Source organism: Procambarus clarkii, chromosome 70 (genome assembly GCF_040958095.1).
Source record: "Procambarus clarkii isolate CNS0578487 chromosome 70, FALCON_Pclarkii_2.0, whole genome shotgun sequence".
Taxonomy (NCBI): domain Eukaryota; kingdom Metazoa; phylum Arthropoda; class Malacostraca; order Decapoda; family Cambaridae; genus Procambarus; species Procambarus clarkii.
The window spans coordinates 22285537-22310613 of NC_091219.1; the positions used below are offsets into that span (position 1 = coordinate 22285537).

At 43.3% G+C, this 25077-nt stretch overlaps 1 protein-coding gene across 19 annotated transcripts in view; it reads right to left on the minus strand.

Annotated features, from left to right (window-relative positions):
- The window catches only part of LOC123775303 (disintegrin and metalloproteinase domain-containing protein mind-meld), an 890968-nt gene that overhangs the window by 60352 nt on the left and 805539 nt on the right, over nt 1-25077 (minus strand). For 13 of the 19 annotated variants that reach the window (XM_069311667.1, XM_069311654.1, XM_069311648.1 and 10 more), the window contains one exon: nt 18139-18751. In XM_069311667.1, coding sequence (XP_069167768.1) covers nt 18139-18751 — 613 coding nt within the window. The remainder of the gene's footprint in view (nt 1-18138; nt 18752-25077) is intronic. The other 6 variants (XM_069311664.1, XM_069311661.1, XM_069311659.1 and 3 more) reach the window with 2 other exon arrangements.

Below are 25077 nucleotides of genomic sequence, written 5' to 3' on the forward strand. Positions count from 1 at the left end.
TGAAACTGAATCTCGCCAAGGCAAAACGTTTAAATGAGAGCAGGAATGAAGAAATAAATTCTTTTTTTTCTACAAAGTGATAGGGGTAGGCAAACCAGTAAAGTGGTACGTAAAGGCAAACCAACAAAATTAATAGAGAGGGGGAGTGAAGAATAAGGAGAGGGGGGAACAAGTTCCTGAAGATTACATACACCAACATAGATGGAGTGAGATCAAAGATACTGGAGTTAAGTGATGTAATACAGCTGTAGACACTAGACATTGTTGCACTCACAGAGACAAAACTTGAAGATGTTATTTTAAATGAGGTCATATTCCCAAGGGGCTGCTTAATTTGGAGACGGGACAGAAAAATTAGGAAAGGCGGTGGCGTTGCTGTGCTGGTGAAAGAACACCTAAAGGTGAACAAAATAATGACTGCCAATCCACAAGAAGTTGACATAATAGCACTATGCCATGAGGATGATAAACTAATGATCATAAATGCATATAGTCTACCACCAAGCAGCACATAGTCAAAGGAGCTAGATAATAAAAGAGAAGTGATAGTCGGTGACTTCATTTTGAAATCCATAGACTGGGAAGCATATGAAGCTAAAACAGAAGATTTTTGGACCTGTAGATTTGTAGACCTCATCCTGGAAACATTCTTGTATCAACATGTTAAACAAGCTATGAGGATGAGGGAAGGGGACGTTCCCTCCATGCTAGATTTGATATTTACCAGGAAGGAGAAAGAGATATTTGAGATTCAGTACTTTCCTCCCTTGGGTAAAAATGATCATGTCTTTTTGGGAATAAAGTATGCAATGCATTATAATCTGGAAGAAAATAAGGAGGTTGAAGCAGTTGAAAAACCTGACTTCAGGAGAGGACATTATGGCGACCTTAGAAATTTTTTTAGTGAGTATAATTGGACAGACTTGTTGCTAGGCAAGGAAGTGAATGAGATGTATGTCAAGTTTTGTGAAATATATGATAAAGGCACAAAAAAATTTATACCAAAACAGAGATGCAGAACTAGGAAACAGAATTGGTTCAATAGAATTTGCATGGGGGTCAGAGATCAAAAGACACAAAAATGGAATCAATATAGGAAGTGGCCAAACCCCCAAACATACCAGCGATACAAAGATGCGAGAAACAACTACACGGCAGTGAGGAGAGAGGCAGAAAGAAATTTTGAAAAAGGGATTGCAGACAAATGTAAAACAGAACCAGGTCTATTCTATAAATTCATAAACAACAAATTGCAGGTAGAGGATAATATTCAGAGGTTGAAAATGGGAAATAGATTCACAGAAAATGAAAAGGAAATGTGTGAAACACTAAATGAAAAGTTCCAAAGTGTGTTTGTACAAAATGAAATCTTTAGAGAACCAGACACAATAAGAATTCCAGAGAACAACAGAGCACATAGAGGTGTCTAGAGACGAAGTGGGAAAAAATGCTCAAGGAGCTAAGTAAGAACAAAGCAGTTGGTCCAGATGGAGTTTCACCATGGGTTTTGAGAGAAAGTGCACCTGAGCTCAGCATTCCACTTCAACTGATTTTTCAGGCATCCCTGTGTACAGGAGTTGTAGCTGATGTGTGGAAAAAGGCTAACATAGTTCCAATCTACAAAAGTGGAAGCAGGGAAGACCCCCCTTAATTATAGACCTGTATCATTGACAAGTGTAATAGTCAAAATATTGGAAAAAATAATTAAAACCAAATGGGTAGAACACCTGGAGGAAAACGATATAATATCAGACAGACGGTATGGTTTTTTATCTAGAAGATCCTGTGTAACGAACTTACTCAGTTTTTATGATCGAGCTACAGAGATTTTACAGGAATGAGATGGTTGGGTTGACTGCATCTATCTGGACCTAAAAAAGGCTTTGGACAGAGTTCCCCATAAGAGGGTGTTCTGGAAACGAACATATTGTAGGGATGACAGGTAAGCTAATAACATGGATGAAAAATTTCCCAACTGATAGAAAAATGAGGGCCGTAATCAGAGGCAAGGTATCAGATTGGAGGAATGTCACGAGTGGAGTACCACAGGGTTCAGTTCTTGCACCGGTAATGTTCATTGTCTACATAAACGATCTACTACCAGTGGGAATACAGAATTACATTAACATGTTTGCTGATGATGCTAAGATAATAGGGAAGATAAGAAACCTAGCTGATTGTCATGCCCTTCAAGAAGACCTGGACAAAATAAGTATATGGAGCAACACTTGGCAAATGGAATTTAATGTGAATAAATGCCATGTTATGGAATGTGGAATTGGAGAACATAGACTCCCACACAACCTATAAATTATGTGAGGAATCTTTAAAGAATTCTGACAAAGAAAGGGATCTAGGGGTGGTTCTAGATAGAAAACTGTCACCTGACGACCACATTAAGAACATTGTGCGAGGAGCCTATGCTACACTTTCTAACCTCAGAATTGCTTTTAAATACATGGATGGAGAAATACTAAAGAAAATGTTCACGACTTTTGTTAGACCAAAGCTGGAATATGCAGCGGTTGTATGGTGCCCATATCTTAAGAAGCACATCAACAAACTGGAAAAGGTGCAACGACATGTCACTAAGTGGCTCCCAGAACTGAAAGACAAGAGCTATGAGGAGAGGTTAGAGGCATTAAATATGCAAAAACTAGAAGAAGAAAAAGAGGCGATATGATCACTACGTTCAAAATAGTAACAGGAATCAATAAAATTGATAGGGAAGAATTCCTGAGACCCGAAACTTCAAGAACAAGAGGTCATAGACTTAAACTAACAAAACAAAGATGCCGGAGAAATATAAGAAAATTCACTTTTGTAAACAGAGTGGTAGACGATTGGAACAAGTTAGGTGAGAAGGTGGTGGAGGCCAAAACCGTCAGTATTTTCAAAGCATTATATGACAAAGAGTGCTGGGTAGACGGGACAACACAAGCGTAGCTCTCATCCTGTAACTACACTTGGGTAATTACACTTAGGTAATTACACACGGGCATATGCACATGCATATGCACACGTGCACACACACACACATAAGTGTACCCATGTACATGTGTACATACACACACACACAAGAAAAGAGAAATACTAGTCACCGACCAGTGGGCAGAGAGCACCACGCTGGCCAGACAAAGAAGGCACAAAGAAAGCAACAAAACTGCATCAAAAGGCCCACCTCGACAACAAAACCCAAAGCCCTGGCACGACCACAACATGTGCGAAGACCCAAAAAGATCAGCCTGCAAGCCAGGAAGACCCCAGAATCCCATAAGGCAGAACCGGGTCACACACGAGGAAACAAACCCCTTGAACCCACAAAGGAGCCCAAGAGGAAGAAACCTCCGGAACGAAACCAAAGAACCCAAAGGAACCCGGAATCAAACCCGGGGGAGCCCAAACCACAACATTTGCTGACGGAAATACACCACAGAAAGGCAAGGCACAGCCCCAGACAGAACCCCCAGGGAAACAGCCAAAACAGACCGAAAATTGAGGGGCAAGGTGTGGGAGCAAGCATAAACAGACAGGGAATGGAAAACCCGGTGTAAAATACAACACCTAAGCATTCCCAGAGGAACAGAAGATGGGCAGAAAACACTAGAAAAGCAAAGAAATGACAACAGGAGAATAAAACCCCTGAAAGAGGTGAAAAAACTCACCCAAGACACTCACTCGCACACCCAGGCACGTGTAAACAAACCGCCACGACGCCCTGCTGGCCACACTGGGAAAGTGGCAGAAAGAAAATGGCCACCAGAACAGGGGGCTGTGACCAACACAAAAGTTACAAAAACATGCCAGCAAAAGTGGGAAGCAAGCAGACTAGATGGGCGAAAAACTCCGCCCAGAAGCAGAAACCCCAGGCAGGGGCAAACAGCCCCAGAACTGCTAGCAGGTATCCTCTACAGCCCAGGGAACCGGCAACAGAGGCCCCGGGGCAGAGCCGTCCTCCAAGCCCTCCACCCATAAAGAAAAGTTAGAGTCCATGGGAAAGGCAACAAGAAAGGACCGCTGGTAAGACCCAGAAGCCTTGGCAGGAGGAACAGGCTCGAAAACCTCCGTCCCCAAACCGAACATGGCAGCCCCGAAAGCGCCCGAGTCTCTGCCACAAATAAACCCCGCCCTGACCCCGAAACCCGCAGACGGTCCGGAGCCAGGAACAGGGAGGGAAAGGGGCGAACAGCACCTAACCAAAATGGGGTGGCCCCGGGGCATTCGAGTGGGAAACCAACTTAGCGTGTTGCAGCAACCTAACCTAGCTTGCAACACGGATGCCGCTGTTCTCTGAACAGTAATAACATCAAGAGAGTACTGGAGAACAAGCAGACAATATCTCTCGTAAGACTTCGGGTCAAGGTGTCAGGGACCCAACAGGCAACATGGCGGAGGTAAAAGTGGCGACTGTCACCCGGAGACAAGAGCAACCTTCGAACCCCGCACAAGACGGGTTGGAACCCGGAAGATACATTCAATGGTCCACCAAGCCCCGACAGGGTTTTCCAGGGCCCGTAGGGTAACAACTATAGGAAGCCCAGGCAAGGTGTTGCTAACCGGTTAAAACCCAAAACTAACAAGGGGGTAGAGGACAACACTGAAAGTCCCTGCGACATGTACAATCACGGGGGCCTAGCAGAAGGCCACCATACACTACCAGTAGAACTATAGCCACACTAGGCAGACCCCCACCAGGCAAATGAAAATAATAAAAGAAAAACCCCACAAAAGTACACCGTCCCCAGAGGCAACAGGAACCGGTCGCTGCTTAGGTGGCAGGTCGCACAACACCTTGACGCCCTAACCAGCACAATACCAGTCCCTACCCAGGGCCAAACAAGGACCCCCAAGCCTCAGCTGGCATTAAGGGCGAGGCAAATGCCGAGCAGCAAGAACCTCTACGGGAATGGTTCCTGAATGCCCCAGGCAAGATAACCCTGTCACGCAGGTGCAGTACCCACAGGGCGCTTAGGGAAGGAAGCCCCTAAGTGCATGCAGCCCTGGTACTGATGAGGAACACCTGGCCACCGCACAACACAAAACACAGCAGTGAACTCCACGAAAGGCAAACACCGCCTAGGAAACTGAGGTCAGAGAAGCACCTATCCCAGTTGACATTTGCTTACGAACTGATGCTAGGCAGCCGGCATGGTGAGGTCGTGGGCTCCCCCCTCCCCCTCTCGGGGCGGGGAGAGTTGCACAGATGATTGGCGCGGCAGTAAAGTGTGATATTTGCTTGCATGCTTGTTGACCAGACCACACACTAGAAATTGAAGGGACGACAACGTTTCGGTCCGTCCTGGACCATTCTCAAGTCAATTGTGACTTGAGAATGGTCCAGGACGGACCGAAACGTCGTCGTCCCTTCAATTTCTAGTGTGTGGTCTGGTCAACATACTTCAGCCACGTTATTGTGACTCATCGCTTGCTTGCTTGTTTCTCTGGGATTGTAGGGAATTTCTACCTCTGTTCAGTTTTCTGTTTTAGTTTCTTAACATGTGGGGGTTTGTTTTGTTATGCCTACCTTTCTGGGTGCCTAACCTTGATCGATGGCAGATAAGGAAAACCCCAACCACAAGGGGGTTTTCCAGGGTCATTGCTTCCTGAAACCTCTCTGAAGGGGCCAGGTTCTGGCGCTGGTCCCTGGTAGGTCAGAACTCCTTAGCTAATGTCCTGGTCTACTATAACATACATTAGCCCGATAAGCTCCAGGGAGTGGTAGGGGCTCCCCACAGAAAAACCAGCTATGAATGTAATGAAACGCCATTTTCTGGGTGAGACCCAGAGGCTTCTCGGAGCTATCCAGGCTGATATGTATATCATTAGACTTTGGCATCAGTGTGAATGGAGTTCTAGGCTTCGGAGACCATGAGCCAGAACCTGGCCCCCCCTCAGAGAGGCACAAGGAGCAAAGGCCTATAGAGATGCACATGTGATTAGGAGCATTCTATGTCTGCCATCGACCAGGCCAGGCACCCAGAAAGGTAAGTGCCTCAAAACAAACCCCGTTTCCGGTTAAAACAACTAAAGAAGACCAACAAGTGGACAGAACTCCCCAGTTGAAACCGAGTAAAAGAGAATGACGTCACACATGCCGTGCCGTATGTCTGCGCTGCTCCCCCATCCACAGGAGGGGGAAGGGGAAGCCCCAGAACCACCACACCAGCGATCCATCCTCCAGTTCGAGGCTGCATGTCGAAACTCGCATAGAACACTGACCAGGGGAAGGGAGGGTTGCGGGAAGCCTCCGGGTCCCACCCAGAAAATGGCGTTTCATTACATTCAACGCTGGTTTCTCCGGGGAGCCCCTTCAGCTCCCCGGAGCTAACTACTCAAAGCCAAGGACAAAAGAGGGACAAACCTCAACCACGCACCCAAACCTGAAAAAAAACTGGCAATACCAAAGGGCCCCACAGACGACATGGGAGACCCAAACTCTGGAACAGGGACGATGGAAACCGGATCAATCCAAATGCGTCCAGGCCACACAGGCCACGGCGCAAAGGCTATGGCTGAGAGTCACAACCAGACACAAAAAGATGCACCCCAGCCAACGAACGAAGCATCAACAACCCCAGGGACCCCTCCAGAAAACAGCTGTCCCAACCTCACCAGAAAAGAAGAGTCGGCTGCAAATGAACTAACCGATCACCAGAACCCAAAGGAGTAGAAACCACTGAGAAACAAACATGAACCGAAGGGGCTACAACAAACCAAGGGGAAGAGAGAAAAGAGCACCCTCTCCAAGACCATGACAGCTCAAGCCGTGCAAGAGCAGGCCAGAGGTGAAACAATGCCCATGAAAGCCCGCAAAACAGTGCAGAAGGAACACCAAAACTGAAAGCAATCCGCTGCACGAGACAAGGCGACAGTATGCGGCAAGATGACAGTCCTGAACCTCAACGAGAGAAGGACAAGGCCACTTCAACAAATAGCGCAGTATACCTATGAAGAGACAAAAAGAAAAAGGAAGGACCACCAGGAAACCCATACCACCGCCAAAACAAAGCACGCAGGTGGGACACCATCAATGAAGCCACCTGATCAATAAACAGATGGTGATAGACTAGAGTTAAAAGTACCAGAAACGAAAACTCGAGGAGAAAACCACACCAGCCCCATTACGGACCGGAACTAGCATCGGAAAAAGGCAGAGCCGTGGGAAAAACCCCAGGGTATGGACACCGAGCAAGCAGCGCCTGAAACCAAGGCCATCAGGGAACCAGATGATATGACCACCAGGGCACCAGGAACCCGAACCCAGCAAGTCGGGAAAGAACCAACCAGGGCGAGCAGACTTGCCTCGTCTGGGAGGAACCCCCCCCAGGACCCCTGAAGGACCAACACGTCCGATAATGGATAACAATAAAAAGAAGCTGCTTGCAGAAACCACCCAACCACAGACTCCACAAACAGCAAGGAAAAAATGGCAACGAAAATCTAAGAATTTTATAACATATCTAAAACCAAAGATGCCCAGGCAGAGGCCAACGAGGAAGCGAGCACCTCAAGCTGACACGTGAGACATGAAGCAAAAACAGTGACACTGCATCCCGGCAGGATCGGCGCAACAAGCTCCAGCAGGGCAGAACGATGCACACATCACTGATTAATGTATGAGGAGAACTACTTAAGATGTGTACTGCACTAAACTAAAAATTTCCATATGGAAAATCAACACAAAGAAAAGACCATAGCCAGGGCCATGATACCCAGCTCCTCCCGTCCTAAAGAAAATGAACTGTAGTGGGTAGGAGTGGCTGACTGGAAATCGGCATCCACTTCTTACAGACATTGCAACACAGCAGCTCATAGTGTGATACAACAAGATGAAAGAACTTAGTTTTAGAACTGAACACTAGTCAGTTCAAAATCAGGAAACTGAACATGTACAGAGTCCAGCCTAGCACTATCAGGAGTATAGCCAACACGCACATACTAATATACACAAGAATGCATAGCACAGAGGTAGGAAATACGTGAATATGCAATGAAAAGACCATAAATATGGTCCAAATACCGATAGCTAGGGACAAAAGAGTATAATCAATATGATGAACTAATATGACCTATGCAGCAATTAGTAATTAATGTACAAGATCAACTATATATAGAGAGAGAGATTCCAATGAATATACAAGGGTGCAGCCAAGCACTGAATAACGGTCAATGAATGAGTGTCCAGAGTCAAGAAAAGATTCAGTCGCTGAAAGAGTAAATAAAAAATTACCGAAATTCGGGGCTATGCCCCACAGTGTAACCAATAACAATATATATGGACAAATCAAGGATACATGAAGATGCACATAAATTGGTCAATCAACATACCACAAACAATACCCAACACTCATCCAAAAATCGAAAACTAGTGCCTGGCTGACAGTGTCGCCAGACCATATAATCCCTACTGTAGAGCATAGGCACTATAGTGGCATGACACAGCTAAGCTGTGTAATATTCTGGGAGCATTGCCAGTGGATTATGTCCTAAGGTGCGTATGCAGTACGAAAAGATTAGGCGTAGATTAGAGTCGGAGGCAGCGTCACTCCGAGCCACCCTACACCCATATTCTGAGAAAAGAACTAGTAATTTTCCCAATATAGAAAACCCAGAACTTCCCCAATATCCAGGGGGCTATGACTGAAGAGAGATAAAAGTATCTAGTGTGGTGTATTACCCATGAGAAAGGTCGTGGAACACCACCACATGTTTACCATAAACAAAACGATCTCCCTCGGGCCATGCTCAGGACGCATGAGGTCCAAGCTAGCTCCACCCTTCTTTTGGAAAGGGTAGCCGATAATGTTTATTTAACTATTATTGTTCTTGCCGAGACAGATTACAGAGAGAGGATGTGAGTATAAAGTAATTAGATATAGCACTGAAAAATGACAAGGATGATGGAAGAGGACCAACAAGGCCTAGAAAGGACAGAAGGTAATCCTCACCAGAAATCGACATATGTTCCAAAAATATTTTAATGATCAAAGTGCTTCTCGAACCTTCAAGACCCTCGACAATCGAGCACAAAATCACAGAGGCACATATAGGCCCATTGGTATACGTGATCAAAGGGTATGCAGGATCCGGAGACAATTCTTACATGATTGTGACATGATGTAGAAGAATACATGTCCCAGAAAAGAATGTTGAGAAAGTGGGTAAAACTACCCATAGGAAGGACGAACACAAAGGGACACAGAACCGAACCCAGAGAGGGGCCGACATGAAAACTAACTCGTACGCAGAGAAGGGAAAGGAAAACTCCACTTCTTGTAACAGAAAGTTCCGCTTAGAGGGTTGGAAAACCCAGGTGGGGTCCAACGGGGCCCCAAGGGCCCCCAAGTCAGCTCCTCCCAAACCCTGGAAACCTCCACCTTAGGCCCCGGGGGTGAGTCATCCTCCAAAGCCCCCGGCCTCACAAGAAAAAGCCGGGGCAGCCAGAAAAGCAGGAAGAAACCCACTAGTCAGACCCCGGCGCTACGACTGGAGGAAAAGACTTGAATGCCTCGGTTACCTGGAAGGGACAACCCCCAAAACAGCTTGAGTCTCAGAACCTCGAAACCCCGCCCCGACCCCGAAGCCCTTAGATGCCTCAGAGCCAGAAGCAAGGGGGATGGAACCAAGGCCGAAACGACCAACAACCCCAAGTCCGGGTCCCTATAAGAAAAGTAGGGCAGCCTAGGGGCATAAGGGAAAGCAACCAACCTAGCACGTTGTCGCAACCTATACCTAGCATGCAACGCCTGAGCCACCTGCACCCGAATAATATCATCAGTGGATCGGGTGAATTGAGTCACAAACAAGCAACAATGCTTGCAGGACTCTGGGTCGAAGGTGTCACCAGCCCAACAGGCAGCATGATGGAGGCAAAAACAATGAGTGTTGCCCTGAGACATGGGGACAGCAACCCTCAAACTAGCACAAGGCGAGAGGGGACACAGGGTTGCATCCATCGGAACCCATGAGCCCCTGCGGGGATTCCCAGGGCCCTTAGACTGGTATCACTAAGGGTAAGACCAGGCAGGGTATAGCTAACCGGTGCCCAAAGCTACCAAACAAACTGCTAAGACTGAACCCCCGGGACGTGTCCACTCACAGGGGCCAAGCAGGGTGTACCACTGAACACCGGAGGTCAAGACCTTAATATAACAGGGGCAAGGGACACAAAGGCAGAACCCTCCCCCACCAGGCAAAAATAAAAACAAAAAGAAAAACCCCACAAGAGGACAACGTACCCAGGAGGAACAAAGTCAGCCGCTGCAGTAGGTGAATACTAGCTGCACAGTACCCCACACCCCTACCAGTGCAAAAACTACCACTTACCCCAGGGTAAAGTTGGTTGAATGGTTCCTTCCTTGGGAGGATCCTCCTACCCCTAACACACTCGGGGATGGTCAATCACTGAGCAGCTAAAGACCAACAGAGGTCAACCCCAAGGTGACTTGTGGAAGATAACCCCAAGCCCCAAGGATGTTACTTACAGGACACTCAGGGAAGGGAACCATAAGCATATGCAGCCCGAATACCTGTGAATATTACTCCAAACTTGAATGCCACCGTAAGAGCAGTACTGGACGCAAGGCCCAACACAACACAAAGAGAAGCTGGAGCTGGAGCCACAATCACATCAGCTGAGAACTAGAGGGTTGATTGCCAAGAGCTGTTGGTCTGGGGTTCCCCTTCCTGAGGGAGGGGGGAGCTGCGCAGACATGCGGCGAGGCATGTGTGACTTAATGCTCATTTGCTCGTTTTCAATTGGGGAGTTCTGTTCACTCGTTAGTCTTATTTAGTGGTTTTAACCAGAAATGGGGTTTGTTTTGAGGCGCTTACCTTTCTGGGTGCCTGGCCCAGTCAATGGCAGACAAAGAATGCCCCTAATCCCATGTGCATTTCTATAGGCCACTGCTCCTCATGCCTCTCTGAGGGGGCTAGGTTCTGGCTCTTGGTCCCCAGTAGGCCTAAAACTCCATTCACACTGACTGATGCCAAAGTCAAAGTCTAACATATCAGCCTGAATAGCTCCGGGGGAGCCAAAGGGGCTCTCCCCAGAAAACTCCCCTAACAATGTAAACAAACGGTCAAAAATTATGAAACTAATGCACCTCGTTTGCCCCACCTCTTCCCCTTGTTTGGAAGGATGTCGGAGGCAGATTTGGTCAGCCAGCTGCTCTTCCCTCAGTTCTATGATGATGGTAAAGACCACCCCTGACCTCCTGGGAAACGGAGGTTGTCAGAGTGCTACTGAGGCTCATCCAGACAATGGTGTATCATTACATTCAATGCTGGTTTTCTGCAGGTAGTCCTTGTGGTTCCCTGAAGCTACCTACCCACAGAGAAGGAAAACAAGGGGACTAACCAGGGAGGAGGAAGCATTACTGGTATCACAATGAAGAGGAAACCACCAGCCATGATATATGACCCAAAAACCCTGTGCCTGAATATCAGCCCAAGATATATTGGCAACACAGCCAAAAGAGCGGCAAACTTACAAACGTCATGGGCACGAGGGTAGACTGCAGGCTGGCTAGATGTAGTAAGACTGTGGCTGACATTAGAAAGACAAGTCCAGGAACAGGGGACCAGGGAACTGGATTAACCCACCGAAGCAGAAGCAGTGGAATGAAGATAGTAGCATAGAGCACCCTGGTAGAACCAACCAAGCAACAACGACCAAATGACCCTTTCGCCAAAGGATAGCATTAAGATCATCTACATGACAACTGGAGGTGAGAGAGAGCAAAAAACAAAGCCTCAAAAAACAATGTGGACCAAAGGGGGACACTGTAAAATAAGCAGAAGAAAAGAATTCAGTCCAAAGACCAAGCAGTCGGCTGACCTGGATAGCCTCCCTTCTCCTCACAAATAAAGGGGGAGGGGGAAGGTGGGGCCAACAAGCTTGAGTTGGTTTCATAACTTTTTGATTATTTGTTTACATTGTTGGGGGAGTTCTTTTGGTATGTTTGAGGCATCGATATTTCTTTATAACTAGAAATGGTCTGTTTTGTATCACTGCCTTTGTGGGTACCATCCCAGTGATGACACACATGATTCAAATTCACTGACAATATTATCATAGTACCATTGCTCTCTGTGCCTCTTTAGAAGGGGGTCCCAGGTTCTAGCTCATGGGATCTCCACAACTGATGGCACATAGTTTGGCACTGGATCAGCACTGTAGCTTCAGGAAGCCACAAAAGGCTTTCCCCAGAAAAGAACAATTGCTCTGCAAGAGAAATAGAGAAACAAAGAAGTTGCAACATTACTTTGACCTAATAATCAATATTATAAATGAGTTAAAAAAGAACAGTATTACTTATACTGGTGAATACTGTATGTCTTATGTCAGGCATTTCAAAATGTTTGTAAGAGAGATATAGTGGATTGGAGGAAAATGAGAGAGGAAAGATTGGAGGCTATATGAGAGAGTGGATTGGAGGCCGAGTGTGAGAGGATGCATTGGAGGCTGAGTGTGAGGAGGTGGATTAGAAGCAGTGTGTGTGAGAGGGTAGCTTGAAGGTTTAGTGCAATAGGGTGGTCTGGAGACTTAATATGAGAGGGTATGAAAGAGATTTTGAATTTAAGATTGTGGGTTAGGGGTTGCAAGAGTGAAACCATGAGTTAGGGGTTGCAAGAGTGAAACCATGAGTTAGGGGTTGCAAGAGTGAAACCATGAGTTAGGGGATGCAAGAGTGAAACCATGAGTTAGGGGTTGCAAGAGTGAAACCATGAGTTAGGGGTTGCAAGAGTGAAACCATGAGTTAGGGGTTGCAAGAGTGAAACCATGAGTTAGGGGTTGCAAGAGTGAAACCATGAGTTAAGGGTTGCAAGAGTGAAACCATGAGTTAGGGGTTGCAAGAGTGAAAATGTTGGTCAGGGATTGTGCGCGAGATGTGGTGAGATACGAATAGTGTGTATAAGAGGGAAAATTAAGTATTATAAGTGTGTAAGAGTGATTGGAGATTTAGGGTGTGAGAGGATGAGTTAAAGAATGAAATGGTGTGGTATTAAGTAGGAATGATAGAGAGTAAGAGAGTGAAAGGCTGGGTTAGGAATTGAGAATGCAAAAGAGTGGGATGGGGAAGGAGTGTATGAAATATTAAATTAGGGATGGAGAATGTGGACATGTAAGTTAGGAATAATGAGTCAAATAGTGGGTTAAGGGATTTTTAAGAGGGGGACTCGAGATTGTGATAATGAAAATGGGTTAGAAATTGTAAAAGGATGGAATAGGGATTGTGAGTAAGAGGTTGGCATTATGACCATAAGACTGTGACAATAAGAGGGCATGTATGAGATTGGAATTGTGAGAAGCTGGGGCACAGATTGTCAATATGAGCTGGTGACCTGAGGATTATGAGATGAACTAGGAATTATAAGAGGGGTGAAATGAGGATTCTGAGAGGGTAAAATGGGGATTGTGAGAGGGTGAAATGAGGATTGCAAAAAGAGGGTAGGTTTGGGAACATAAATATGAGAAGGGCGAGTGAGGAACATGAATATGGAATAGATTCGTGTGAAAAAGTACCATCTGATCCCACTAATTAGTCTCCATTGATTTATTCCATTGTATAACTAAATAAAAAAATAGATAAACTATTACATTTATTCTCATGTTTTATTTTTACTACTGAACAAGGTTTAACTATATTATATGACTAGGTTTATTAAAAATGAAGTAATATGATTTCCATATCATTGCAATTTGACAAATGAGAGATAAACTGCCATTTTTTGTATTTAAATTGCCACTGAAATGCCTCTGCATTAGCAATCTCTACTCTGCTTCTCATCTTGCTATCAACATGCATGCTGTATTGTATTAAAGTAATTTACTTCTCATTTATGTGTGATTGGGACCAGCTGTAAGGTGGGACCAGTGTCTACTGGTAATTTGTACAAGTGATGGTTTTATAAAAAGGTTGAGTGGTAACATTCAGATCAGAGAAAGCATTCCTTAATGGTGCCTGTGCCTTTGTTACACTGTCAAGAATCTATGCTTATGCCTCCATTAATCTCGGATTAACTTTCTTCATAATATATCAATTGAGAGCGAGTTTTGAAGAATTTTTTTTAGAAGCACAAGCATAGGCCTACCTTTAATATTCATGCATTGCACTCATATCTTGATCATACAGCATTCAATTTGACCTTTTATATCTATTGCAGAAATTTGTTCAACTTTTTTTTTTACCCAGACTCAATAAAATTAAGCAATTATTATATTTCAAGAAAAGGTGAGTTTGGCATCTGTATGACCAAGGCAAAGTGTTTCACAGTAACTAAGTTTAACAAAATGGGACAAAGGTCTGTAAATTTCATGCACCAATCATGTATAATAGGAAATTAAATTCAGTTAATTAAATCAACATCAAAGTAGCCACAGTGGCATGGAGTGGAAACTGACACATAATATTATAACTACCTAACACTTGAGATATTCTTCACATATACATGGAGGAAAAAAAAAAAAAAAAAAAAAATATTATATATATATATATATATATATATATATATATATATATATATATATATATATATATATATATATATATATATATATATATATATATATATATATATATATATATATATATATAATAATAATATATATATGTATGTTAAATATGACCGAAAAAGTAAGATTAATAATTTTAATACAAATTCTCAATATTTGTTGTTTCCTTTTACTGTCGATGGTAATTGAAATATCAATTCTCCAAAATTCATTTTTATTTCTAGTCTGGCACGACGCTTGCATCACTGTAACTTATTGCATTTTCAAAGACTTTAGTTTACACACACAACTGTAACCTGAAAACACTAAACAGAGTTTTACTTAATGCTAACATTTAACAGCTTGTCTTATATACTCGCATTTGGGTGAGGTGATATGTTGCAACAGTTTTGGATGAGGTGAACAAACTTTTGACCAACACAAGACAGAACATAGTGCAATGGGTATAAATTGGATAAATGAGAGGGAAGAATGGAAGTAACTGCAAAGGGCCTATTGACCCATACTTCCTCTTGATGCTTCTATATTGGTACGGAGTCTTGAAGTGGGTAGAATATAGTTGTGCATTAATTGGCTGTTGATTGCTGGTGTTGACTTCTTGATGTGTAGTGCCTCGCAGATGTCAAGCTGCCTGCTATCGCTGTATCTATCGATGATTTCTGTGTTGTTTGTTAAGACTTCTCTGGTGATGGTCTGGTTGAGGGAAGAGATTATATGTTCCTTAATGGAGCCCTGTTGCTTATGCATTGTTAATCGCCTGGAAAGAGATGTTGTTGTCTTGCCTATATACTGAGTTCTTTGGGGCTTACAGTCCCCAAGTGGACATTTGAAGGCATAGACGATGTTGGTCTCTTTTAAGGCGTTCTGCTTTGTGTCTAGAGAGTTTTTCATGAGTAGGTTGGCCATTTTTTTGGTTTTATAGTAAATCGTCAATTTTATCTTCTGATTTTTGTCTGTAGGGATAACGTTCCTATCAACAATATCTTTCAGGTCCCTTTCCTCTGTTTTATGAGCTGTGGAAAAGACGTTCCTGTAAAAATACTGTAGTCTAATATGGGGTACAGGTGTTGTGTTAGTTGACTCTTCAGAGGTTGCATGATGTTGCACTTTCATTTTTTATGATGTCTTCAACGAATCCATTGGAGAAGGTGTTGTTGACTAGGACCTGCCCTACCCTACTAAGGGAGCCGGTCGGCCGAGCGGACAGCACGCTGGACTTGTGGTCCTTGGTTCGATCCCAGGTGCCGGCGAGAAACAATGGGCCGAGTTTCCTTTCACCCTATGCCCCTGTTACCTAGCAGTAAAATAGGTACCTGGGTGTTAGTCAGCTGTCACGGCTGCTTCCTGGGGGTGGAGGCCTGGTCGAGGACCGGGCCGCGGGGACACTAAAAGCCCCGAAATCATCTCAAGATAACCCTACAGAGTTCTTCATCGACTTGCTTCCATCCTGAGCTGTGGCTGAAAGCACGGTCGACGTAAGCGTTGACAACACTCCTCTTGTACCTGTCTGGGCAGTCACTGCTGGCATTGAGGCACATTCCTATGTTTGTTTCCTTAGTGTAGACTGCAGTGTGGAAACCTCTGCTTCTTTCCATGACTGTTACATCTAGAAAGGGCAGTTTCCCATCCTTCTCCATCTCGTAAGTGAAACTCAATACAGAATTCCGTTCGAATGCCTCCTTCAGCTCCTGCAGACGTCTGACATCAGGTACCTGTTTAAAATTGTCGTCAACATACCTGCAGTATATGACAGGTTTCAAGTTCATGTCAACTAAGACATGTTCGATGGTACCCCATGTAGAAGTTCGCAAACAGGACACCTAGGGGAGAACCCATGGCGACCCCATCTACTTGCTTATACATGTGCCCATCTGGGCTTAAAAGCTTCCTAGAAGGTTGTAACAGATCCCATGAGCACCACACCAGAAACAAAAACCTATTTGATATTCCAAGAGTACGACTTAATCAAACTAGAAATGCTTTACAAATCAAGGGACCTCGAATGTGGAATGACCTTCCCAATTATGTTAAAGACTGTACCTCTCCCAACCAGTTTAAGATAAAAACTAAGTACCACCTAATTAACTCAATGTAACCTACCTCACCCCTAAATGTCAACCCATGTCTACGATTTTAAACAATGCTGTTTGTTGACCAAATTGTATTTTTGTTTTTTTCTGCCATGTTCCCCCCCCCCTTTTTTTTTTTTTTTTTCTCAACACAATTTATACTTTAATCTTAGTTAGTATTAAGTTTTAGTCTTAGTGTTTTTCCTGCCCGAAATGCTTTGCGTAATAGTGGCTTTAGGCATTGTATGTATTAGCTCTATCTATAAATCCATCAACTTTTGTATTTCACCTTGTATGTATGTACTTTACCTGAATAAATATTTGTATTTGAATTTGTTTTGTAAATGCCCACTTGGGGACTGAAAGCCCCAAAGAACTCAGTATATAGGCAAGACAACAACATCTCTTTCCAGGCAATTAACAATGCATAAGCAACAGGGCTCCATTAAGGAACATATAATCACTTCCCACAACCAGACCATCACCAGAGAAGTCTTAACAAACAACACAGAAATCATTGATAGATACAGCGATAGCAGGCGGCTTGACATCTGCGAGGCACTACACATCAAAAACTCAACACCAGCAATCAACAGCCAATTAATGCACAACTATATTCTACCCACTTCAAGACTCCGTACCAATATAGAAGCATCAAGAGGAAGTATGGGCCAATTGGCCCTTTTGCAGTTACTTCCATTCTTCCCTTTCATTTATCCAATTTATACCCATTGCACCGTGTTCTGTCTTGTGTTGTTCAAAAGTTTGTTCACTTCATCCAAAACTGTTGCAACATATCACCTCACCCAAATGCGAGTATATAAGACAAGCTGTTCAATGTTAGCATTAAGTAAAACTCTGTTTAGTGTTTTCAGGTTACAGTTGTGTGTGTGTAAACTAAAGTCTTTGAAAATGTAATAAGTTATTACGAAACGCGTTCAAGCGTCACGTCAGACTAGAAATAAAAATGAATTTTGGAGAATTGATTTTTCAATTACCATCGACAGTAAAAAGAAACATAAGACATATTGAGAAAATTTGTGGTAGAATTATTAATCTTACTTTTTCGGTCATATTTAACAACATATGTTTACAAGAAAGACTGCTACCAAAATATACTAATATATATATATATATATATATATATATATATATATATATATATATATATATATATATATATATATATATATATATATATATATATATATATATATATATATATATTATATTGTATATATATATATATGGAACTGGGAGTCAACTACGCCAGAGTTTTTTCTTTTACAAAGACATTATGTTTGTTTTTAAGGATCTTCAATTTCTATTGTGTACTGAAATTAAGTTACAAGAGTGCTTAAGATGTTGGATAATTTTATACTCATGAATATACAAAATAGGCAGAAGTATTACTTATTTACTCCACTACAATTAACGAAGAAAATTTTTGGTGTTGATCAGAATAATATATTCATCTGGTGTAGTTGTGATTCATAGAAATTGCACACTGGGAAAAGGGGGATTACAGGGGGAAGATGTGCCTGGACGGACCCTTGTGACTCTGTGCAGGACGAGGAGTCGAGGCGGTAGTGTCGGTCAGCTTCTGTCTCGCTCATCCGAATCTCCTCAGACCCTGAAGGCGACATGTGACGTGATGGATGATGCTCAAGTTGGCGTATCAAATCCTCCAGGTTACGAATCCTGATTGGGCCACATGGGGGTACCTGCTCATCTTCTCCTCCAGAATCAGCTAATTTTTCATGCGACGCTTTCAGTCTCGTGAACTCTGCAGCCCCACCAATAGCTGAAGCACCAGGTGAAAAGCGTGGATAGGTGTCATGATGAGCAGTGTGTAACTCATCAGAAGACATTGAAGTGGCTCCAGAGCGGTGGGATGCTGCTCTCTTCAGAGCATCAATGATGTCCTCGTGGTAGCCATTGAGACTCTTAAGAGTCCGTTCAACTTCAGAGACTTGGCACTCGGGATCAGCATTGTTATCACTCTGACTGAGGACATCGTTGTTGTCGCTCTGGGACTCCTCACCCCATTTCTCCTTCTCTGCTGGCGTGAGGAGGCCATATGATTTCTTCAGGATTCCCTTCTCGGGTATCTTGCTCAGGTTGTTAGATGGTAGCTCAATAAACGACACTGCCTCGTCCTCCCCTGGAAAGATTGAGACACGTCACCTCTACTCTCTTAACCTAAGCCCATATCCAAAGAAAATTACCGCATATGATGTCAACCCACCCTTATTGAGGCTAACAAGCCTCTCACTTGCCAATGACTTTAATTTATAAGTATTTTGAAACTATATGCAAATTTACATAATGCTTGATGACAGCTGACAGTCTTTGAGATGGAAAATTTATTTTTTCCTTTAAAAACAAAGGAAATCACGATGTTAACTTTTTTTTTAAAGATCTAACTTTCCTATAATAATTTGTCTCACTGATTTGGGGACGTGCCTCTCTTTCCAAGGGAAGGGTAGGAAAGGGTCATTCTTATTAGCAACCACACAATACATAATCAGCCATATTCTTAGCCATTATATAAAATACAAATGCTGTAAAGCCAATCATATTACTATTAATTCATAATTCATATTCCACGAATAACAAAATGACCAATTTTCCAATAAAACTGATGGCTAAGAATTGACTTGATATAATGGCAACAATACTACACTGAGAGCAGAAATAATACAAGCAAAGCATAAAATTGGAGATGTAGGGCAGAGGATTATTGATGAATGCATCGTAGTGTAAAAAGGTTTCAATAATATGTGACATGTTAACAATGAAGTAACCTGACAATTACTGTAATAAAAAATCAGCACTGAATGTAATGAAATGCCAGTTTCTGGCTAAGCCTCGGGGGGCTCCCCTGAAGCTATCTATACTGCTTAAGTGCCATACTGCTTAAGTGCCATACTACTTGGAGTCATCAGTTGCAGAGTTCTTGTATGCATGCTAGGGACCAGAACCAGAACCTGGCCTCCTCAGAGAGGTGCAGTGAGCAATGGCCCATGAACACTTTCCATTTAAAGTTCATCATCGTGCAATCGACCAGAGAAGGCACCCAGAAAGGTAGGCGAATCAAAATTCACTACTGTCTGGTTGAAAAATGTGACCTACACCCTCTAAGGTATAAAATGAACTCCCAAGAAACAACCAACCAAACTTCGTCCAACTAGCCCCCACTTGTTAGCTCCACCCCTCTCTCATTGGGGGGGGGGGGGGGGGGGGGGGGAGCTCACCCAGCTACGATTAGCCAATTCTTGAATGATAAAAGCTGTTGACTGGAGGGAGGGAGGGCGTCAGGGAGCCTAAGGGACTCATCCCCAGAAATTGGTATTTCACTACATTCAACACTGGTTTTCTGTGAGGAGCCCATTGGCTTCTCTACCAAGAGAGAAGGAAAAATAGGAACTTACCAGGGAGGTGGCAGCATGGCACAAATCAACTCAAAGAAGAACCCATTAGCTATAACAGCCTTCTTCAAAGCAATAAGGCTACAGAGGGCCATGGACATTAACCAGATACTTGGCAGCCAGGATCCTGTTAGACCTCCAAAATCCCTGCGCCAGAATATCGTTCCAAGACATGTTCACAAATACCGACGACAGAGTGGCATACTTCTGCACATTATGGGCACGAGGGTAGACTGCAGGCTGGCTAGATTTAATGAGAGCTCTTCATGCTCTCATTAAATCTCTCTTTTCTCTTTTAAAAAGAGAATTTTAAATCTTAATTTAAAAATTTAAAAGAATTTAAAATATCTTTTAAATCTTAAGTTTCTCATGAAACTCTCCAACCTGACCACCAGAGGTCAAAGCCAACAAAAACAGAGCGTTCCAAAACCAGTCCCGGATGAAGGGGCCACCACAAACTGAGGCAAAGAAAAGAAAAGAAAAAAACCTCTTCCAAAGATCAAGCAGGCTCAGGTGGTGCATGAACAGGCCAGAGGTGAAAAAACACACGAGAAAGCTTGTGGAAATGGGTGCAAGTGATGGTCACACTGAACACAAGCTAAAGCAGCTCCAACACCGCAAGATAAGAAGCAACAGTATTCAGCATTAGACGCCAATCCAGAAAAAGCCAAGAAAGAAAAGACAAAACCCAGACAGACACAGAAGAAGCATGATGGAGAGAAAGAAAATGGCAGAAAGCCTGCGTATACACCTCAAGCTGTCGCTGAGAAGAAGATTGAAGGTGGGACACCATCAAACTTACCACCTGATCACCATACAAATGGCAATAGAAATATGTATCGGAAATACCAGACACATATTGAGGAAGGGAAGATCAAACCAGTGAGTTACTTCACCCACCTGACCTACTGATAAAGGCGGAGCTGTGGAAAAACACTTGGGTTTGGACACTGAGCAAACAGCACCTGAAACCAAGGCTGGGCCAACCACCATGGGGCCAGAGGAAGCACTCTTCCTCTGTAAGATTCCAGCCAAGCCAGAACTCAGAGCAAGAGCTGGACCTGGGAAAAGCGGTACAGGAACACTCATCTCGACCAGTCCAGCTGAAAAGCATCCACTGTGATTGACTCGCAGTCGGGGAATGGCGCCACGTATAGAAGAAGACGCCGAGACCAAGCTGATGTGAAGAGATCCACATCTGGGTGTCCGTACATCACATCTGGCAGAGCCAAAGGAAAGACTCGGCATTGACCGGACACCCCGTGGAACTTGGAACGAAGTGAGACAGGCCATCCGCCAGGATGTTTGGACATCCTCTGAACGTGAACGGTGCTGAGAGCTAATCCCCCAGAACTCAGCAGAAGAGCTACCTGAAGCAACCAGCTCCAAAGAGGCACGGACCAAATGGAGCACCCCTAGTTGAGACAATGAACAACAAGGAACAGTCCGAAGGAAGCCAAATCACCGAGCTTCAAGGAATCCGAACCCTCTGTAGCGCCTGCCACACTGCCACAAACTCCCATACGGTGCTATGAGCTCGACGAAAGGACAAGCCCCAATGCCCCTGGCCAAATTGGTGAGCACTGGGCACAAAGCCCCAACCAAGAAACACAGCATCTGTGAAAACATCGAGCGAGAGAAGGGAGGTGGTGCCATGGCACCGATCTCCGAAAAACACAAAGAGGAAGGTTGTGATGCAGCAACCGGTGCAGGGACACCAGAGAAAACTGTGGCCAGAGCGAGCCGATGACAGCCAGGCACGACATCAGTTAAGAACTGACTAATGGCACTAGACTCACCCAGGTCGGCTCCCCCCCTTTCCCCAATGAGAGGAGGTAGAGCTAACGAGCAGGTGAGCTAGTTGGATGAAGTTTTGGTTGGATGTTTCTTGGTGGGGAAGTTCTTTTAAAACCTTATCCACCACACTCCTCTGCATTAAAATACGACACAACCTTGGTGCACCGAAAAAAAATTCTTTCCAAAAAAATATTTTCTCTTCTTATATTGTTAAAATGCAGTCTCTGGACAAGGGAAACTAAACAAAAATATTGTATGTGACATACTTTAGCCGCGATGGAGCTGGGAAGTTGAGCATATTATGGGCGCTAAGTGATGGAGCGCTCAAGGTCACTAGGCTTCGCCACCCCGTGGGGCGGCAGTTCCCAAGAATATAATGTTTCACAATTATTTTGATGTTTCTCATTCATTTCTTCTCTGGTTTTATGCTGTAATATTATTCAAAAGTAGTGTGTAATTTGCAGAATTTATATAGTTTAATGTGTGGAACATCACTGTGCTTAAAATTATGTAACATGTATATTATATTCTATGATCAATCAATCAAACAGGATTTTTGCTGCTATTACACTATATACACACACATTGTATATATCTATCTACATATGTGTTCGCCAGAGCGAACCACTAAGTTGGTATGGTGAGCCCAAAAAACAAAGAGTGGGCTGCCACACCCAGCCAGCCCTCCCTCACTCCTTCAACACCTAACTCGCCAACATTACTACTCCCACAATACTGTTTGTGGTGTTATTACACTATATACACACGTTATATATAAGTATCTACATGTTTTATTCACCATAACTGTACAACTAAGCTGGTATGGTGTCCAAAGAGCATACTGGCCACTGCATGACAAGGTCACACAGCAGACGACAGCCTCCCTCACTCCCTCACTTAAATGGCTACTCCCAACATAAGCCTTTTGCTGTTATTACACTCTATACACACTTTATATATAAGTATTTACATTTGTGTTCACCATAGTGAACCACTAAGCTGGTATGGTGATTCCAGACAACAACATGTTGCCACACATCGAATTTACTCAGTTTCTATGATAGAGCAACAGATATATTACAGGAAAGAGATGGTTGGGTTGACTGCATCTATCTGGACCTAAAAAAGGCGTTTGACAGAGTTCCACATAAGAGGTTGTTCTGGAAACTGGAAAATATTGGAGGGGTGACAGGTAAGCTTCTAACATGGATGAAAAATTTTCTGACTGATAGAAAAATGAGGGCAGTGATCAGAGGCAATGTATCGGACTGGAGAAATGTCACAAGTGGAGTACCACAGGGTTCAGTTCTTGCACCAGTGATGTTTATTGTCTACATAAATGATCTACAGTTGGTATACAGAATTATATGAACATGTTTGCTGATGATGCTAAGATAATAGGAAGGATAAGAAACTTAGATAATTGTCATGCCCTTCAAGATGACCTGGACAAAATAAGTATATGGAGCACCACTTGGCAAATGGAATTTAATGTTAATAAATGCCATGTTATGGAATGTGGAATAGGAGAACATAGACCCCACACAACCTATATATTATGTGAGAAATCTTTAAAGAATTCTGATAAAGAAAGAGGTCTAGGGATGGTTCTAGATAGAAAACTATCACCTGAGGACAACATAAAAGAATATTGTGCGAGGAGCCTATGCCACACTTTCTAACTTCAGAATTGCTTTTAAATACATGGATGGCGATATACTAAAGAAATTGTTCATGACTTTTGTTAGGCCAAAGCTAGAATATGCAGCAGTTGTGTAGTGCCCATATCTTAAGAAGCACATCAACAAACTGGAAAAGGTGCAAAGACATGCTACTAAGTGGCTCCCAGAACTGAAGGGCAAGAGCTACGAAGAGAGGTTAGAGGCATTAAATATGCCAAAACTGGAAGACAGAAGAGAGGTGATATGATCACTACATACAAAATAGTAACAGGAATTGATAAAATCGATAGGGAAGATTTCCTGAGACCTGGAACTTTAAGAACAAGAGGTCATAGATATAAACTAGCTAAACACAAATGCCGAAGAAATATAAGAAAATTCACTTTTGCAAACAGAGTGGTAGACGGTTGGAACAAGTTAGGTGAGAAGGTGGTGGAGGCCAAGACCGTCAGTAGTTTCAAAGCGTTATATGACAGAGAGTGCTGGGAAGACGGGACACCACGAGCATAGCTCTCATCCTGTAACTACACTTGGGTAATTACACATTCACAAGGTGACACCCCTTGTGTCAACACCTGTATTAGAGGAGCTCCAGGATATTTCACAATTCCTAAGTATTGTAGTACAGGTTGTTGATAGTGAGTGGTGTCCCAAGGAACATAAAGGTGTAGTGCTTTGGAAAAATAGGCGAGATAACACGAATGTGCCAAGTGAAGTAAAAAATTGGATGAGAAAATGTTGCCCCAGTGTTCAAAGTGCAGACAATGACATTCAAGATGGTCGCCAGCAAGAAGGAAAACAAAACAGAGCTAGATTTTTGGGGTTTTAATGAAGAAGGTATTGACACAAGCAGTCTACACAACAAGTTGGCAAAATTAGATATTATAATAAACTATCATGTAGAAATATTCAGCAAATTGAAAGAAAGTAATGACCACTTGAGTAGCAAAGTTTTAGGTCTTGAAGGGTTAGTGAAAGACTTATGCAAGGACAAGAATCAATTGCAAACAAATTGCAAAGCCATGGAAGAGGAAGATAAACTCTTAAAAACAGCTTAGCAAAATTTAAGCAAATTTAAGCTCAACCACCGTGCTGCGATGAGTTTATCGTGAAATTCACCCCTGTGCGTATGAAATAAAGTGTTCCCCAAACTTATTTTTTCTTCATAAAATGATAACTTCCCTTCCCTGAACATGTTTATGTAAAAATAAATACCAAATTCCACTTACTTTGACTGTGGGGACGTGGATAAGGTGCGCTATGACATCATCAGGGCCTGGTCGCCCGTGCATGAATCTCCCAGACACGGTCGCGCGGGCCATTCAAGCACCAGGTGTTGCCATAAATATATTTTCAATTATTTGTTTTATGTATTTTCAATGTGTTTTTTTTTTTTATAGAATATAATGCATATTTGCGTCCTTTACAATATGTATACACTAGAACGTTCATAATATTCCATGGAACTGTGATACATGTGTCAGTAATATGTCCACAATAAATGCTTCTTGTTGCAATATTACTTGTTAAAAATTCACTAAAATAACAATATGTACAGTTTCACACACTATTTACACAGT